Genomic DNA, 20,466 nt, shown 5'->3' on the forward strand with positions numbered 1-20,466 from the left:
ATGGTGTTTACAAAGCTTCCATTAAAAGTGACTGAACATTCTCTTTGTTCCGTCATTGGTTAGGTTGCAGGTTGTAAAATTGTACTTAAACGGATAGTTCACCAAAAAATTTAAAATGTACTTAATTTATTAAACCTCATGTCATTACTGATCTGTAAGATTTTCTTTCTTCTACAGAACACAAAAGAAGATCTTTTGAAGAACGTTGGTAACCAAACAACACTAGACCCCATTGACTTCCATTGTATGGACACAAAACCACTGAGACGTTTCTCAAAATATCTTCTGTTGTGTTCCACAGTAAAAACAGATTTGGAATGACATGAGGGTGAATAAATAATGACAGAATTGTTATTTTGTGTGAACTATTCCTTTAATAGTTTGCAAACTGAAGAGCCCACAAAAAAACTATCCAATAATGCTACATTTAATAAATAACAATTACAACAAACAACATATTTACATTTGGTACCACCTTAGTTCTCATACTGCTGTAGGCAAAAACAATATTCCCAAAAACACAAAACTCATAAAAAAAGAATTAAAAAAACAATCGTGAACACTGAAGTCCAAATCCTACATTCCACTGTAGATTCCATAGAGAAGGAGCACATCATATTTATCCCAGCAGACGGTCTGTTTTATGTCATGGGTTTCGTTGATGGCGTGCATAAAGAAAATGTTCAGCATCAATTCGATATCGCATGGACGACTTTGGATTATCAAGCTTGATGTCATAAAACCGACACTGACAGGGCATGTTGACCTCAAAGCAACATCATCTCACTGTCTCCACGATTTACGACTGAGCACACACACGCAAGCAACGTTAATCCGAATCAGTCTCCACGCCACCAGGTTCTTAAACGAAGTCAGCGCCCGCACGAACGTGTGCGAATTGGTACAATACGAGTTCCAATGGCGCGCGTCGATTCCCAAGCACCCAGAACCTCCGGTCCTCCCGCCGCTGCACGTCGTCTCAAAAAAGTACTGCTTTTTATTGATGTTGTTAATGTTTACGTCAGGTAAGACCGTGACCTCGTTGCCAGAAATGTCTGTGGCTTTGGTTTTATTGCCCACCCAGAGGCTGACGCTCTCACAGACGGAGTAAACTCCTCGGTGTTGAGGTTGGCCCGCTCTTCTCTTGGCCCTGCTCCTCGGTTCAGAGTCGGGCGGTAGTTCGCTGAAAAGAACTCGGGGTGAGCGATACCGTCTCTTGTTGAAGAGTTTGGGATCCACGGTCGGCGCGGAGTTGGACGTGACATCGCGGTGGCCGTTCTGCGGGCAGACGTCACCTGGGCGCTGGGCAAACATCTCGCTGCAGGACAGGAGCAGCAGGGCGAGTATGGACCACCGCATGGGCTCAACGTGACCTGATGACAACAAATTTCAAGTCGTTTTTTGGAAGTACAATTTTAGAAATTTTGGTCCACATAGATACCCAAGATGAAATTTCCAAATAGTTTTTCATCTATCTAGGATTTGTGTGAGGTACAAGAACTTAAAAGAATAAAACCGATGTGCTTACCTGTGAAATGTTTCCAGGTGTTTTAATATGTTTGGCTTTAGCATAGATCTCCTCCGCTCCTCATGGCACATGTATTGACCAGCGTGGCATCTTATGGGTCCAGCTCCTCTGCAAAGAAATAAAACAGACCACAATCTCATTTTAAGCATTCACTGTAAAAAAAACCTTTAATTTTACAGAATTTTTTATTCAGTTTAACAGTAATAGTTTTTTACAGATTTTCCATGAAAAATGTAAAAAAAACCCAGAATTTTACAGTTTTTTTTACAGATTTTGATGTATTTAAAAAAAAAAAAAGACAGAAAAAGACCGTGGGGGAAAACGGGGGAATGTAATCTTACAGGGAAAAACTGTTATTTTACCGTTTATTTCTGGCGCCCAAGCTGCTAGAAAATTTCAGGGTTTTTTACAAGATTTCTTTTTTTTTGTAGTTTATTTTTGAAATTACAGAATAAGTCAACAAATTTACAAGAAAAATGGAGAAAACAATTTAATATATATCTTTATATCCTAGAATTTTACAGGGAAAAAAGTATTTTGCGGTATATTTCTGTTTTATCCGGTTTACAGAATTTTTTAAGTGTGCTTATATGGGTGTGTGTATATTTATTGTTCATGAACAGGTTTTGAATGAATGAAAAATATCTCTGCTTTTTGACTGAAGATTTGATATTTTGGCAAATTTAAGACACCTCCAGGGGAGACGTGTGAATCTTATTCACAGGAGAAAATTCTGCAAAGCAAGAGATGCCAGTTTCTCTCCATTTCATCTCATTGCTGTGAATAAACAAAAAAACTATTCAGATATTCAAGCCATCTCCCTTGTCGTATTTCTTTCCTACGGGGAGATACACTTCACCCGCCCAAATACATTCCTTCCATTTTTAAGACTGGGTGCAGTTTGAAATTGTGTATAGCCGTCCTCATACGCTTCAGTAAATGTATAAGAGCGATTTCAAATTCTTTGAGTGATATAGTCATTGCTAAAAATTACGATTTGAGCATGATACACATTCACAGAAGAGATATATTAATAAATATGACACACGCGTTTACACCCAACAGCTGAACGGCACGACATAACCAAACCTCCACAGGTTTTGATTTTCAAATTACATTTATTATGTATTAATAATAATAATGTTTAATTTATATGTGTTGTATGGATTACACATATACAGGTGCATGCAAGCACATTATTTTATCCCCAAAAAATCAAAAATTTCTGAGAAAGTCATGCGAGAGATCCAAAGTTTGAGAGCCACGACCTTAAACTCATTATCTACGACAGAGACAATTGAACACATCCTGCCTGGCATAGCCGGCGATATCATTTAGACACAAAGAGCAGAGCCAGGCGGTGCTCTCCTTTCAAAACAGTCCGCTTTCATACCGCAACAGTGTCTGGGTGGCATCGGTTCCAACGTGTAATGTGAGCCCATCCAAACCGCACACACACACGGCCTTATCGACGGCTTCCACGGGCCTGTGAATCCCAGTGCCTGGAGGGCAGCTGGCGGAAATGAAGCGTGGCTTTGTGCTGGCCCGGAGCCTGTGGACTAACTGTGCACTGGCAACATCCACTTTACTGCACGCTGAAGATTTGCACAGAAGATCATACGTGCTTATAAACCAACCTGTCACATTACGTTAGATAGAATGAGAATCACAGTGGGGTGATGAGGTTAAACACTGGGCACGTCTGTGTCTGATGAAGCAGGTCAGAAGAAACTTCACAGTCTACACAGTATGAAAAAATAACTTGTTGAAAAGACCAGCACATGTTTTGGATGTTGGGTTTGTATTAATGTTTCCACCGAGAATTTCATGTAAAATGACAATTAGCATTTTATTGCCACTGCATGTATGGATTTGCCCAGCATGACCTCACTGTAATTCGTGACTAGTTTACGGGGTGGCTAATTTGTGTGAACTTGTGCGATCTGAATCATATAAAAAGTGTACAAGTATTAGAAAAAAGCAAAAATGAAGCACCACCCTTAACCTATACCTGAGCAAAAGCGAAACGTACTACAACGTACGAATAAAATCGTTTGGGGTGTAATGATACGTTCAGGTCACGATTCGATGAACGATATTAGGTTTACGATTGCGACTGCATCACGGTATTTGGGGGGGAAATAAGAAACTGACACTTAAATGACAGATTTTCCCTAAAACATTATCAATATTTTTAAAGAGTTGACAACACTCAAAGTTTAATTCAACCATCTCTATGTAATAAAAACTGAATAGATCTGTCACAGAAAAATAAAACTGAATTTTAACATAAATATAAAAAATGTATATTGTAGATATAATATATATCTATTGTTACACCCCTAAAAATTTTACAAATTCATATAAATTAGCCATCTTGTAAAAAGTTACGAAGTTAAGATAAGCCATAACAGTCCCAATACAATAATTTAGACTATTAATTTGACAAATTTTCAGTAACACCAGTCAGTATTTTATAATTTTCCTGTTTTTATATCATTTCTTTACTTTATATTCTTTTTTATTATGTATCTACTGCTAAAATGTATTCGCTGTGAAGCTGCTTTGCAACAATGCAAAACTGTATAAAGTGCTTTAGAAATACACAAAAAAATTGTGTTTAATAATGTAAACAACGTTGTAGAGTAAACCAAATCAATATACCATACAGTTACAATACATACAGTAAAGTGATTTAAAAGTTCTAGGAAGAAAATGCAAAGTATAAGATATAAAGAATAGACTCTGTAAAGTAATGTGATTTTTTGCACGACATTTTGACCTTGTAAATGATATAGGTGATATTTCATAGATTTAGCAATGCTTCCAAGACAAATGTATGATTGTCCATAAATCCTGGGATCAGGCGCACACAAACACACTCTAATACACACATATGCACACACATACTGTATGGCTGGTGTTAGACAAGGTCTATTATGAAATACGGTGACAGATTGATGGTTTTATAGACGACATGATGTAGCCAATGATGAATCCAGATGGGTGACAGATGTGCTATTACTTTTTTAAACAATTAGACTAAAACAAACTATTAGGTTTGAATTGAATATGACACCACGGTCATTTCTAGGTAGCCGAAAATCATAGACACTTCACTTAGAAGTAACACTATAGCAACCACATTCAATTAGTCAAAGAGACCTCTTAAATCTCAGGTGTCTTCAAAATGTGGCCACAGATCTTTTATCATACTGCAAAAACACAGTTTTTATGTTTTTAACCACATAGCAACTACATACAGTACACCCTGGCAATCATCCGCTCCACCCTAGTAAACTACCTGAGCGGACAGGGTCATCACAACAGAAAGCATAACACTTTCCCATGTCAAATAGAATAGCCAGTGGGTGTGTATGTGTGTGGTACACACCGTTTTCTTTTTGGGGTTATTGTATCCGACATGAAAAGCCCAGCAGAGGAGCCATGCAAACTGTTTTAAAGAATGTTCACACTGCATTGTGTCTATAAAAGAAAATGATATTATTTTATTGTATATAAATTGTGAAATGACATTAAAAATCCTCAACGGTTAGGATTCTTTGCTGATGATGTCATAAAGCAAGTTCTTGTTCAGAATAAAGAATGTTACATTTTCCATGGAGAAAAGTGAATCACGTTGAATTGTGAAGATATCAGGATAAAATATTATCTCTCCCGACGGTAAACCCGACTCTACATCCCCAGCTGTGTGATTTAACAATTTCAGAAAAATGCTCCTCAAAGAAAGCCATGAGTGACATCATTAACCTTGACAACAATGGAATGATGATTTAACTCAAAGGCAAATCCAGCAGTGTGCAAAACGTTTTTTGTGTCATTCACAAAATATAAAATGCTTTGGTTCTGGAATGCATTCAAATACTTTGCGAAGTCTTAAATCACATCAAGTTCTTTTAGAAAATTGACAGCCAGCTGCTTAACCAACTGCTGTAATTGGGAAGGGAAATACCGATGTGTTCAAAGTGCATTGATCAAAGGATTAAACGCATTGGATTGACGCTCTCGGCCAAGTAAATGCTTCTGTAGGATTGCGTGCTACCGGCTCGCTCCAGCTTGCTTGGAATCCGGAGCCTAAGATGTCTCTTGTTTGCCCTCTGGACGTTATTCTGCACAAGCTATCTAAAAAGAATAATAGCAGGCAATTTAGACAAAACGTCAAGTGTCCTATTTTCCTGACACCCTTCCTGTTCCCCTTTGTAGAGTTGTATGCTCGCCAATTACCGTATTACTGTTATTGAGTAACTACTGGGATTTGAAGGCATTACGACCAGATACCTCAAATCTGCATGCTTTCAATCGAAAACAGATGTGTTGTACGTGTCGACCAGAATCATGAAGTCTTTAGAGTAAATATTTTCTATTGTGAAGACAAACAGGACTTTGCGACAATACTGAACATTATTTTGTTATCATTATTATAGTGAAAGATGCATAGACCTGTTGGCAGGCCAACACAATCTCATGGCAATTCGTAAGTATTGCATTCGTCCCAATGACGTTGCAGTAGGTTAACTTTTTTCGTTTTTTTCTTTATGTTCTTCCATAGTTCACATCGTACGACTTACATGAAGTAAAATAGTTTTGTTTTCCCAAAAGATCAGGTTGGGTGTAGTCAGGTCACGTATTTTGGGGCATTCTGCGGCATCACCTAATGGCTTTTAAAAAACGCCCCCCGCCCGACGCTTTTAGCCTTAACAGTTCAAAGCGTTTGGTTTCGAAAGCAGCGCCGAGCTTGAAGTAGACCTTTGCCAGGAGAAAAGACATATTTACATTGTTTCAAAACTTTTGGCAGGTGAGGAGCGACTTTACAAGCGAGCCTGAATAAGGCTCCGGATGCCAGTAAAAGAGCGAAAAGACATTAAGAACAGTTACGGGTAAATTGTTAATGGTCCTGAAATAAACACTTTGACATTCTAACCCTTGGGGACATGAAAACAGCTCTCTACATGGCCGAAGAACACAGGAACACCAGAGGTATTTAAAGGCGCTGTTGCCGCTCACAGGTTTAACCTGGACAGTATCAGCGCTCGCGTTAAACCATGTTTGGTATCTGTGGAGACAATGCATGGGAAGACTGTACTCAAGCTTGGACTCTTTAAAGTAATTGTCATGGGTGGAGAAGAGCCATTTCGGCATGGTGGGATCTGGACTGAAAACTGAAAGATGTAACTGCCACAGCAACCCATACAAATCCACAATAACAAAACATCTCTGGATTCGATTTTGGCTGTAAAACAGCACTTGTGCAAGACCACATACTTGTATGCTAATGAGTAACAGTACTACTTGCCAAATTTTTTTAGTTTCGCTGGCAACAAAAATATTCAAATGTTGTTGCACACAGAGTAAAAATGCCAAAGACATTACAGTAAACACAACATTCCAATAATGATGAGCATTATATTATTTATATTATTAGCATTATTTATTTATATTCTACCCAACAATGTTAAAACACCCCAGCGTTTTGGGTTGAAGCAACCCAGAATTGGTTAATTTATAGCCCAACTGGGTCTGTCCATTTTTTGACCTAACGCTGGGTTGAAATAACCAAACATTTTGTGGTCCTTATACAGTATGTACGCTTTTATATTTAAAACACTGCATTAGAGGTAGTTGACCCAAAAATGAAAATTCTCTAATTTACTTACCCTTAATACCCTTACGTTGTTAATTTTTTGTTGAACTCAAAAGATATTTTGAAGATAGTGGGAAACCAAAAGGTTCTGGGGCACTATTGACTACCATAGTAGTTTTTCTTTTCTTTTCTTTTGTTATTTTGGTTACAAACATTCTTCAAAATATCTTTCCTTATGTTCTTGTATATGACGTATAGAGGTTTGGAACAATCTGAGGGTTAGTAAATGATGAGAGAATTTTCGTTTTGGGGTCAGCTATTTGTTCAATATTGCTATCAGGATGTGAAGAGACTTTCAACCAGTATAACCAAATGCCTAAATGGAAGATATTTGATAGACAAACAGCAGTATACAGTATAGTAGAGTGCAAAGGCTTGTTTCCCTTTCTCCATAAAAAACGAAAGGGTTTAAAAACACACTTAGAGAGATAAATAACAATCAATGTGGGACATTAAGAAAGAAACACAAAAATCAACCCAAACTTGCCAATGTGGACATATTTAGCTATTTCTGTAACAATGTTTGCAGCACAAAAATAAAGCATTATTATGTTAAATCACATCTATCAACATCTATGTGGTTCTGCTGTGCGGTTTTTAAACCCCCCGGCCCGGCGATTCATGCTTAGCATTTTCACACACAATAGTGCTCTTCTTGTGTTCTTCTCATCACAGTTCCTCCCAGATGTTCTGATTTACATTGCGCCTCATGGCGGCTGTATACAACCGTCTTCAGCTCCTCTAAATATTGAAACTTGTTCCAATGTTTGGTTGGCACGCATAAATCTCTGTCACAATGGAAAATATCATTCGTCCGCAAGTCAAATAAACAAGGCGATGAGCAGGTGATGTGAAACTAGTGTTCACGCTATTCACCCAGTCAAAATCACACGAGAACCAACGTTTCTACATACTGATGCAATTGCACTCTTTCACAGTCATTGTTTTCAACCGCAAGTTAGGGAGGGGGTCATATGATCTCAACGTGAATCATGATTTGAGCATGGTCCAAAAAGCATGCGTGCGGAAGCAAGAGATGTATGGACTCAAATACGTTTTGCTTATATCTTCTAAACGTTAATTTTGTCAATGTTTGGTAGCACACAAGTTTTGATTTCATTCTCATACTAAGAGCCAAAAAACGCAAATTTAGTTTACATGGAGACTTTAAATTTCTTGATATATGCCAGTACCGTTGTTAAAAATGACAAAAATAAATGAATGATTTGGTCGAAACATCCGCATTTGCTTATTATTGATCTTTTCAACACTATTTCATGCCATTCTTTCCCTACAGGTGCATTCCACTGACCTCATTACATGTAAGCAAGACGTGACAGCAATTACAGCAACTACCGTAAAAGCTTGTTATGTCACGTTTGAGATCTAAACTGCCTCAAGTTAGAAGTTCAAGTCCTTAAAAACTCTCCCACCCTGCAGCCACGGCCTCCATCAGGTTGAAAAGAGCGAACGGGGTTGGCTATATTCCAAACCCGAGATAAAGGCCCCCGACATGTCCCGATGGTTTACAGAGCCGGGATAAAAGCATGTGTCGGTGAATATTTCATGGCCAAGCACCTGCATCTCTGGAAACCATTTCAGAGGAGAAATAGTAAATATTCTCAATAGTTTACATCAAAACTGTGATTTAGAAGCGCACAGGGACTGACGGCATACATTGAGAGCGGTTTTTATTGGAGTGCTTTTGAATTGAAACCACGTGTCGGGACACTTTATAACGCCATGGCTGTTTTCTTCAAAGGGAAGGGAGACAGAAATTACCTTTGACTGTTACACACTACCGTGTTGAAAACCTCCAAGAGCACACATGAGTCCCATTTGGCACGAGCTTCAAATCTGTCATACGGTAAACAAAGTCGCCTCAGTCTTCGCCTCTTGAAACCGTTTTGACGTTGCGAATCCAAGTGTTAATTTCTATTTAGTCTGAGTCGTGATAATCGCCTCTCAGTTCCTCTTCCCCTCCCAGGGTATTTGCTTTCACAGTATCGCCCCAAGGCTGCTGGGGTTCTTTTGAACGGTTTCTCTTGTTATTCTTTGGGTAATCCCTGGCTCAAAGGAGGAAGCCCCGGGTCGTCACCAATAACCCCCTCAGGGCTAACATCGCGAACATACAGAAAAGCCCTGGATGCTTATTGGCTAAGAGACCTAGGAGGGATGTCTTGTGAGGTGCCATGACAAGATGGTGAATCGAGGCAGTTGATGTCTTGAATTTCAGGCCAAATGGAAGATTTTCTAACTTTTTCCTTTTACAAGAATGTGTGGACAGATGTCAAAACCACAGCCAATTTAGCACTACCTTAACCCTAATAAACATTTCAAAGCACTTGGGTAGAAGTCGTAAACCAGATTGTGAGGATTTTACAACGTCTGTGGCCACGTACACATGCATGTCACTCCTCTTTGGGGTGTTTTATCCAGTTCTGTACATTTAAGAAAGCGACGAACGAATTCAGAAACCAAATAAAACTGCAACTTTCGTTACTTTTATAGTGAGAATACGAAATTTAACAACGCGGTTCTGCAGTGACGCTGTTTTCTGTTGGACACTGACAGCTCATCTGAGGTGCGGCGCTAGAAAATCACATTGACAGAGGTACGTGTCTTGACTTATTCGTAAATTTTGATACCGTCTCTTTACACTGTAATTGCGCCCACAAGCCCTGCGGTCTTGACACAAACCACCCATTACAATCCAGAGAGTGAACACTGTTTAAAAAAAGAGGCATTTAATAGGAAAATGCATGCCTTTATCAACAACAATACGCTATTATCATGCAAAAATGTTAAATAGCTAAGATTAAATACACTGAAATGCCATCAATACTTCTCTTGTTGGTATGTGCGTGATGTTAAACCATTGCTACGGTTATATTTATATGTCCACCATTTCAAAATCTGGAGTGACTTCAGTATTCTGTACACATGACTAATGGTTCATTCACAATAACCCTTGTATGGTGTTTATGTTTTTGAACCTCAGCCAGTATTCGAGGGTCTAGTGGACCCACAGCATGATAAAATACTTTACTAATTTTATTCCAAATACAAGCAACATGGACAGCATAAATGGGTAATATGGCGTTTAATAAGGTGTTTTGGACAAAAACAAAACACAGGTCAAACACAAAGCTTAAAGGCACAATATGTGGTTTCGGCTGCTAGAGGGCGCACATTGTAAACAGATATGTTCAAAACAGCAATAACGGCATAGCTTGATGACGCTGTGAAGGAGCGTGGAATGATGACTGTCGTCTTCAACTCCACCGCTAATGGTGATCAATAAGACGTGAATGAGAAATCATGTTAATGGTTGAGGTAATAAAGTAAATAATAAAGTTTTCTAAATGTTGTGTTTGATGACATTTTATTTCATTATAATGAATTAGATGTAATTCATACAATTAATGTATTACTATTTAGTCAGAGGATCTGAAAACGATTACTACTTGTTCAATAAATATATACATGACCCTCGTGCTAAATTAAGAAAATGACGTTCGAACAATAAGACTAACCTTGTTGATCGATTTAATAATCATACATTTATCTAAACAGTTACTCACCTGTATAGTAAAACACATGAAATGTCACACCGATGGTCCTAGTTTTATTATCTTATATCTTCTTGACTTGTCCCAAACTCCTCTTGGGTCATTTGGTTGACCCATGCATTTACGGGAGTTGTCTTTACCGTTTGCAGCAGGTTCTGTCAGCAAAGCATATTTGTGTTCCATAACGACTGCGCAAAACAAGTTGCTTGATAGAAGCTGCAAACTTTCACATTTGTCCACGAGACTGTGCCGTCATGGTTTCTACGGCAGTAAAAGCGGAAACCAAGGGAGAGGTAAGGGTCTGTATCGGAGAAACGGCTGACATGGATCACGTGAGGCACCTTAGCCAATCGTATAACAGCCTCTTAGCCATTACGTTTTTTTTGGCTAAATGTTGCAAGCTTTCCATCTAGTGTCTCTGGTAACGCAGTTATGACGCAATTAACAGGCGACTCGTAGACACGGTCCGTGTTCTTGGTTAAAATAGCCTTTTTTTCATGATTTACAAATAATTGGAAACATTTGGGATAATGTAAGTACTCAACTGAACAAAATATACAACACTGGCCTAGTGGTTTTCGGATATTTTACTGCAAAAAATGTACATATTGTGTCTTTAAAGAAACAGTTCACCCAAAAATTAAAATTCTGTCATAATTTACTTGCCCTCGAGTGGTTCCAAATCGATATAAGTTTCTTTGTTCTGATGAACACAGAGAAAGATATTTGGATGAATGCTTGTAACCAAACAGTTCTTGGCCACCATTGACTACTCTTAAAAATATTTACGAGCTGTTTAAAACATCACTGCTAGCACTCTTACAATACTCACCCTCATGTCATTCCATGTTAATGACTTTCCTCTGTAAAACACAAGGTACAATGCAGTAAAAGTATCTTTAAAAAGGTAAATATGATTGGTCCGTTATCAACCAAAGCTATTATTTTATATATTTTTGAAAATGCACTTTCATTACATGAAATCAGCACATGTACAAAATAAGTACACAAAAAAAGAATATATGGGTTTGAAGGGTAAGTGGCAATGACAACATAAAAATGTAATATAACCCATAGACACTGTCTCTTCCTTCCCATAAAAAGCACGCGAGCATGCAAAAGAATGCTGAAGAAAGGTCAAAAGCGTCCTTTCATGGCATCCATGCGTACACCAGCACATTATGCCGTGTAATGACTGGTACTCATGAATCAGTAATGAGTGATGTAGGGGTAACTGAGATGGCTACAGTCATCTCTGCCTTACAACACAAAAAGAAATGATAAAAACAACATCAGGGTGCTGAAAGCCCGTGCATACGTTTTTGATATGAAAGATATGGAAGGTATTTCTGACCTGATGCTATAGTAATACAAGTCATGTGTGTGTTTATGTGCGTGTGTGCTGCTGTGGAGCATATCACAATTGTAACCTGATGATCCTGAAGTTTAAGGAAAGGGGAGACCCTATAAGCCCCTGAAGAAGGGACAAATGGGATAGGTGATTACCCTTGAAGTCTGTGAAATGAGGTCCCGCTCCAGGCATTGTCACAAACTCTCCTACAGGACAACCACATAAACCACGGCTCGAAAAATTCCAGACACTTTTGTGTGCGGAGAGTACGAGAAAGAAATGAAGATGGCAAATGTGAAGTAAAAAGCAAGTTCGTATGCAGATGAGACAAGAATTTCAAAATAATCAGGATCGAGTGAAGTTGAAATGTAAAGTGTAAAACTGAAACCTAGACCAAATGAAGAACGGTGCCTATTAAAATAAATTGTAGATACAAGAATATTTTTTTCAATGAGAAAAGTTTAAGGTGATGGACACAACTTCAGATGTTAAACATGACAAGCACTCATACAGAATGTTCTCAAACTCTCCTACCTCTCTCTCCTCCTCTTCTTCGCTTTATATCACTTCAGAAAGTTGAACGGATGATATTTTAGTGATATCTTTATGTTGCAATATTCCACTTTTGCTCCAAAACTTAATCCCGAGTGAGAATAATGAAAAAGCTCTTGTCTAAGTCGGAAGGAGCTCCTGCTGTTGAGAAATTGATTGCTGTGGTAGTTAGAGGCAGAAGTCTTCTGTCTTACTGCCTCCTCTGAAACGGGAGAAGTTGCAGGTCCTAAAGCCTGACCTGTTCAAGGGTTTATTTGACCAAGCTTAGAAAGTCATTTTCATCTTTTTTAAAGACAGCTCACCTAAACATTAAAAGTATGTCATCTTTTTCTCATCCCTATTATTCCAGACACGTTTTTGGAACACAAAAAAAGATGTTTTGCCCAATGTTAAACTCCAAAAAGGAGCTAAATTTGGTCTACATAGTTATGCAAGTGTATATTAAGTCTTACAATCCAATGTGTGAATACATGATGACAATTGAAATGTTTGATAAACTAAATCGTATTTTATATTCACAACATTCTTGATTCTACACTTATATAACATTATAACATGTGTAAACTGTATAATTCTGTTATAATTTACCTGATTTTACAGCAGTATGATAAAGCAGAAGGTTTTCACTTTTCACATTAGCACTCGGCATGTTGGGGAACATTCTCCATTTCGCCATTTCCATCTACAAGAAAGAGTTACTTTGTTTTATTTTTCAGTAACATTTCTTTACGTTTGAGAATTGTGTGACATAATCATCAAACTAAATTAAAACACCATCAAAAAAATTACAGTAAATGGAATTCAAGATATGTCCAGAACATTAAACATCGCAAAATACGATGACATATATATTGTAAACCTAACCTAACCACTGCGATTTGCGATGCTAAAGCTTCAAAATTCCTGCAATGCCGCTCTGTCTTTTAAACGGTAGTATCGTAGTGCCGTAACTAATGTTGCATATGCGCATTAACGTTCCTTTGAACACTTTCATCTGTCTTTTTGCGGTGTTTCTTTCCTAAATGAATCCGTGTTTTGAACGACTCGGACGAGATAATGATTCAGTGAGTCATTCATTAAGACACTTGCTTCGTTCTTGAATGAATGTTTTGAATGAGTTGGTTGAATGATTCAATGACACAAAAAAATTGCCGCCACCTACTGGCCGTTTTTTTTTGCCGTCACATTTAAAGTAAGCACAACATTTTCCTTTATAAGCATTGCTGTAAATGAAATTTGTCGCACATTGATTGAATTAGTTCCGATGTTTAAAAAAAATTAGTAGTTACTACAATTAACGTTGCTAAAATTACTAGACACTAGTGTTTTTAAATCTTACCACAGTAAATATTATAGTATACAACAGTATTTGCTAAAACCTATCCAATTACTATAGTTAATGCTACAAATATTGTAGTGTGCAGTATAATACAGTACAATATAATACTAAATACAACACGTTTCAAGATCTGTGTATTAAGGAGAGAGACCAAAACAGGAAGCACTGGCATTTCAAACGTGATACCAGTCACAAATCTGGCCCTGTGTAGCCTTTATCAAAATCACTTTCACGTCACTATTTGTAGTGCAAAGCAGAGAAAAAACAACAATAATCATAACACAAAAAAACATATTCTGAAGAACGTTGGTAACTAAACAACACTGACCCCCATTGACTCCCACTGCATGGACAAAACCACTGAGACATTTCTCAAAGAGTCATATACAGGTTTTAAATGACATGTGAATAATTGACAGAATTGTGGGTGAACTGTCCCTTTAAATACACTAAGTTGATTTGGAAAAGCGTGTCTTAAATGCATAAAATGTAAATGTTTATGACTCATGCTGTTAGTGAAAATGCTTATAAAACAAATTTTTACATTTGGTGAAACATAATCTTGTTACACAACAGTTCATGTCCCTAATTTGATTAGACAAGTGCTGGTATTTAATTGGAGTATTACACTGTTTACATCATTTCACTTTGCCATAATTGCTTCACAAAATACTAATTCTCTGGTTCACAACATTGCGACTTAACTATTTCCATTGGTGAAGTACAAAATAAATATCTGGCCATATTCTGTATACGAAAAAGTTATTTGATATTAACACTGCTTAAAGAACCGTTATATATATATATATATATAAATATCACACAAGCAGGAGTAGTGTTGTACTATATATCAAAACACGGATGTGATTATCCACAGCCTCTCTGTAAAACACTGCTGCTTGTGTGGTCTTGTTTAAATTCATTAAAAATTAAAGCGGTGTGCTTTCATGACAATGCCTCTAAATTACAAAGATTTAGCAGATTTAGAGAGGTACTTGCACAGGATGTCTGACGCATGCACTGCATCCTGAGGTAATTCCTGAAATAAAACATAATTATCATGAGATTTCTGTAACCAGTGCCATAAGTGCATTTTGAGCCGAACTACACCAGTGCGAGTCACTCCTTGTTAGTTCAATGTCATTTAGCAATGTCCAGATTTCAGGGCTCATTTATACTGTTGCTCTGTAAAAACATAGGTACTTTACACAGCGGTGAAGTCGCCCGGCAACATACGTTTGTTTACGTTGTTTACGTTACGTTGCCAATCAAAGTTCGTAAACATGAGGTTTTCCGTCTGAAGACTGAACTTAAACACTGACTCAAAACATCCATAACCCGAGACATGAGCAGCAAACAAAAACTTGTTAGGAAAATATAATAGAAAAACATTAAATTTGCTATTTGCTTTATTCTTCTTTCGCTATGAATAAAAAAGCAGCAGTTTTTGTTAATGCTTATAAGTTTAGTTGTAACTATTTATTAATTTAAGCAAACTCTTTTATCCAAAGCAACTTACAAATAAGGGAACATTCAATATTTTGTCCTAACAATAAGCATATGCAAAGCTATGTGTTGTTGACAAACAATGACTCATAAAATAATAAAAACATAAGTAAAAAAACATAAAAATAAGGCACAATATACTGTACTAACATGAAGGAATTCTTCTGAAGTTTAACGGAACCGTCTGAAAAGATTTTCCATTATTTTTTAAAAGTGTATCATTTAGATTTCCATATTTTCAATTTACATTTTTTATCTAGTAAATGTGAGCGGTGATCTTGCTAGGGTGTTACAGGGTGGCCAAACAGGTGACCCCCAGCGTCCACCAGCAAAAACATGTTCGGTCACTTGAAAGATAGCATACCTTTCAATATTCAACGTATCATTCAAGGCCGTATCAAAAGCAGCGCGGGCCAGTTACCCACAAATATTTAATACTCAAGGTTATTTGCCTTGGCAAGCACCACTAATATAAAAACATTCTTGATTTTATCACAAAAAACAGCAGATGCCCTGCGTTCCAACTACAGATAATATAATCCAGCTCAATCCTTCAATGTTCTTTGGGATGACTGTAGTTTAGTTCGCGCCATTATTCAATCTGCTTACATCAGTTTGCTGATGATGACAGAACACTAGAGGTCAAAGGTCACCGTCTGGGTCAAACAAATATACAAAATACATTTATTGGTCTTTGGCTGTTTACAAATTGGCAAACCAGGCATTGTAAGCAGGTCTTCTACACACAATCTTAAACTAAATTACAACCCTTACCGACAATTGAAACTTGATAACATTGTCTACTTCATTCATTTAGATATTTCATCATGGATTTATGTACATACGTGATAGGAAATTGTCAGATGCAGAAAATCAAACCTCATACCTCAGGCTATAGTGTAACCGAGTAAATGTAATTTGGGCGTTTGGAGAGCGCAGCATTCCAAACTGTATTGTTTCGTGTTGATGTTGGCTTGTGACTCGGACTCTTGTTTCTAGACTTTTATGGTGAGACAAACAACAAAAACAGCAGAGAGGGAAAATGAGAGTCTGAAGTCTATCGAGCGTGTTCTGCGTAGCTTCAGTATGTGTGACAACAGACAGTGATAAACACTTTCGATGATCGATAGGACAAACCTGAGCTGGCCTTTCTCATGAAAACTGTCTAGGTTTGGACATTTCATCATGTTACTTGTCAAGCTCTTCTGTGTCACTTTTTTAAGGAGTTTATAAACCATCAAATCTGAACATTCTTGCCCTCCGCTTTGGCTCTTAAAATTTTTTTGCTTAACATGTATCACAGGAAAAAAATCACATTTTTTACAGAATAGCATACAGCACACAGGACACAGACAACTTTATGATACTTTGCATCTTTTCGTGCTTTCCAGCCACTTGGGTTTCAGATTAAAGTAATATTTAAATTAAAAATGTTTGGGTTTTCTCTACATTGTAACAGATTACTTTTCTTACTGGAAGCTTTAGGCGACAACTATGATAATATTTCATCTTTGTGTATTTATGTATTGAGTATGGAGCCTCGTGATATCTGGGATAATGTAGCCAGCTAGTCATTATCTCAAAACAAACCTCCTAAGGGTGACATAAGATCTTTCAGGTTTATTTTGCAATAAGGACTGAATGATTGTACATCCTTTACTTAAATCGGTTACAAACATGTTGTTCACAAAATGACACAACCCTCTTTTCATGTGATCCAGTGTCTAAGATTTGGGGTGAAAAAACTTAATAGGGAACATAGTAAGCATATCTCTAACATGTATCATGTACAGAGATCTCAGGACACCTTTTTCTCTAGGTTATTATGTGATATGCAAGAAGCCGAATAAATGCAAACAGACCCTTCAGATGGACGCAATCTGTTCGCATTTACTAGCCGTCCCTGACTCCCAGTCAGATGAAAAGAATTATAAGATCATCTCCTATTAAGTCTTTCCTAGAAATGGCACAATTCTTCAATAGCACAGAATGGATGAAAAATAAATCAGTTTATTTGTTTGAAATTCTTTTAGGGAATATTCATAGGGATTTTGAATCTTAAGCATGAAAGGGTCGTGAGGATTAATTTCTTCAGACTTCAAAGGGCGTACAGTAGCTTACAAGGGAAAGCGGTAAAAATGATGTGGGAAAAGCCAATGTAGGTAAGACCACTGAGGTCTACGAGTTGTATCAAATATAGAATATAAACCAAACGTTTCAGTTTTAGAAAATGTCCTAAATTAATAAATCATTAAGAGAGACATTCTGTTATAACTAAGCTTGCCTATTTAGTTAAGGGAAAAGTCTGTAATGTAAATTATTTTTTATAGTTACTAGTGCTTTGTTGTACTGTATATGCAAACACATTCAGTGATCCCAACACAATTTCATGACAGTTGTTTTACATTTTACGGAGGTAAGTTGTGAAAACTCGTGCTTGCTTTTTTTTTTTAAACGCACATTTTAGTACAATTTACATTGTGTGAATTCGTATAAAATTACCTTATAAAACGAGTTTTCTTAACAATACCATTTATGTAACTCAAACACATACCAGTGTGAACGGAAATGAACTTATGCACTTCAGATGAAGAGTGGCCAGAAAAGGCCATTTCCTCTGTGCACGAGACCAAAAAAGTCTCGATCGGCAAGATACAGTCTGAATGAAGGAATTTAGTCTCTGCAGACCAAGAATCTGCTGCCAAAAGACCTCTGACCTCCTCCCTGTGCCACATGTCTGAACCTTCAGGACAGGCATCATTTCACTTGTGGCGTGGAAATACAGAAAGACAGCCCTGTGGTGGACGTAAAGGTCGATTTTCATGCCAAACTTCAGTTCCTTGACAACAACAAGGAATTTTTACAAATCCTTACATATTATATATTTTTTGGAGAAGACAACTCCATCTTTGCAAATATTGAATTTATTATGCCGATGAGATAACTTCAACTCAGAAATCTACGTGCACTATTTACTAGACAGAGGAAAATAATTTACATTGAAATATTATTAACAAACCATGAAACACAGCATCCTGACATGCATTCACATTCTGTCAAATTAGTTTCCCCTGTCTTAACATCGAAAACACTATTTATAGCCTACAGATTAAAAGCCAGACTGATTTAAAAACATGCCACTTTCCATAAACAGGGCCAGAACTTATTCAGAACTTGAACATTAACCATTAAATACATAACACTAAAACAAATAATAAATAAAAAAAATGACAATGGAATGGGTAGTGAAGAGTGGCAAATATTTTTTTAAATTACAGTTAGTAGAAGATTGTTCAAGAATCTCAATAAAATAAATGTTAATTATTCTAAGGTATTACCATCAGTGATTAAGGCATGTTGATAAGCGTTACATAACACATCACATTCATCTTTATGGTCATAACATTTTCCAACGTGAACTTGACATATACTGAGGATATACAGTACAGCACTATTACATATACAGAAGACCAAATGGAAGCTATTATTCACAGCTATTAGAGATAGGATGTTCTCTGTATTACGACAAATATGCACTTGACCTTTCATATGAATTGTGCCTTTAATTCGAACAAAATTGTCAGCTATATTGTTGCGCTATATGAATATGCGGCATAGTTTGAGGTCTGAACAAAATGCGAATTTTTATCCCGGGGGGAAATCGTATTTTTGTGCCACAATAATAGAGTTGTTAATTCACGCCCATACTGACTGTACATGGCGTCCCTTTGTTCATTTCCCTCAATGTCGGCATTATTTATCTGTCTAGTGAGTTCAGAGTCTCGCATTCTCATAGACCATTTCATTCACGTGGAGTTTTATAAAGGAATTTAATATAACGCTATTTATTATGTTTGCTCTTTGTTTTGGGATAAGATCCAAGCACCAGCTGTGCAGCCAAGACCTTAAAAATTAAACAAAAACGTCTGAACCATTTCAATTTCGCTTTACATTTATTGAAATGTAAGTGATTCTGATCTGTAACACCACTGCCACAACCATGTTAAAAGGTTGTCCAATATAATTAATTACTTAATATTTCAATAGTTTCTCCTAGAGAGTAGATTAAATGGAGAACAAATGGAAACTTGCTTAAGATATTGATTTTGAGAAAGCCTCACATTCGTATCCGTTTAGGAAGAGAAACTATTATCAACTATTTATTATCAAATCATTTCAGATTTTAGTATAAAATGTGATAAGCGATATTTAATTATAACTATATTACACTAGCTACAAAAAAAGTTACTTAAAATAAATACAACTGAGATCTCGAGCAACCTCTGAGCAATAAAAGTTTCCTCTGGGGTGTTATGTGTTTTAAGTGGTTTTAGTGCATATGCCGTTTCAAGGGGGGTGTGGGTGATAAAAGTGCTCACTCCCCAGACATCCAGGTCCTTTTTTGTGGCCTTACACAGAAGTGCTAAACATTGTTTAGAAAATCAACAAAAGCTGCACAATTTGTGGTATCAGTAATTACAATCCCCTAAATGATTGGCAGCTGTTGTTTTTGTTTATATAATGAGGAGCTCATATGGATTGCTGACATATGGGTATGGGTTATACATGCATACATACATGTGTGGGTACAGGTTTTGGTTATACTTGTAAGGGCCAAATTTCAGAAAATCAGGTTTGAGGTGCGGTCCCAACAAACAAAAACTGTTTATGTTTTAGCGTAAATCTAATATAAGCAATTACGTGTGGGTTGGGTTTGAGGTGTCATGCATGTGTAAGGATGTATACAACGGACACATGCAGTCTAACATCCACTGTATACATCCTAACACACACTACCCCTAAAGCCTCAAACCAAATAAACAGAGAGCTCTTTTTACACCCATGTTAGGACACAATGATTAAGAAATTGTCATCGGAATAGTTCCCAAATCATTCCCTTATGGATTCTTTTTAACTGCAACTATCCGTCCCAAACAAAACAATTTTGAATATCCA

General features: G+C 37.1%; 1 protein-coding gene across 1 annotated transcript; it reads right to left on the reverse strand.

Moving 5' to 3' along the window:
• Positions 1–216: 216 nt before the first annotated feature.
• Positions 217–12,813, reverse strand: ngfb (nerve growth factor b (beta polypeptide)). Its single transcript, XM_057338422.1, is given in 4 exon segments — positions 217–1,373; positions 1,529–1,545; positions 1,547–1,636; positions 12,648–12,813. Coding segments are annotated over 3 exon segments (660 nt in total). The 5' UTR covers positions 1,600–1,636; positions 12,648–12,813; the 3' UTR covers positions 217–783.
• Positions 12,814–20,466: the final 7,653 nt, after the last annotated feature.

Source organism: Triplophysa rosa, linkage group LG7 (genome assembly GCF_024868665.1).
Source record: "Triplophysa rosa linkage group LG7, Trosa_1v2, whole genome shotgun sequence".
Lineage (NCBI taxonomy): Eukaryota > Metazoa > Chordata > Actinopteri > Cypriniformes > Nemacheilidae > Triplophysa > Triplophysa rosa.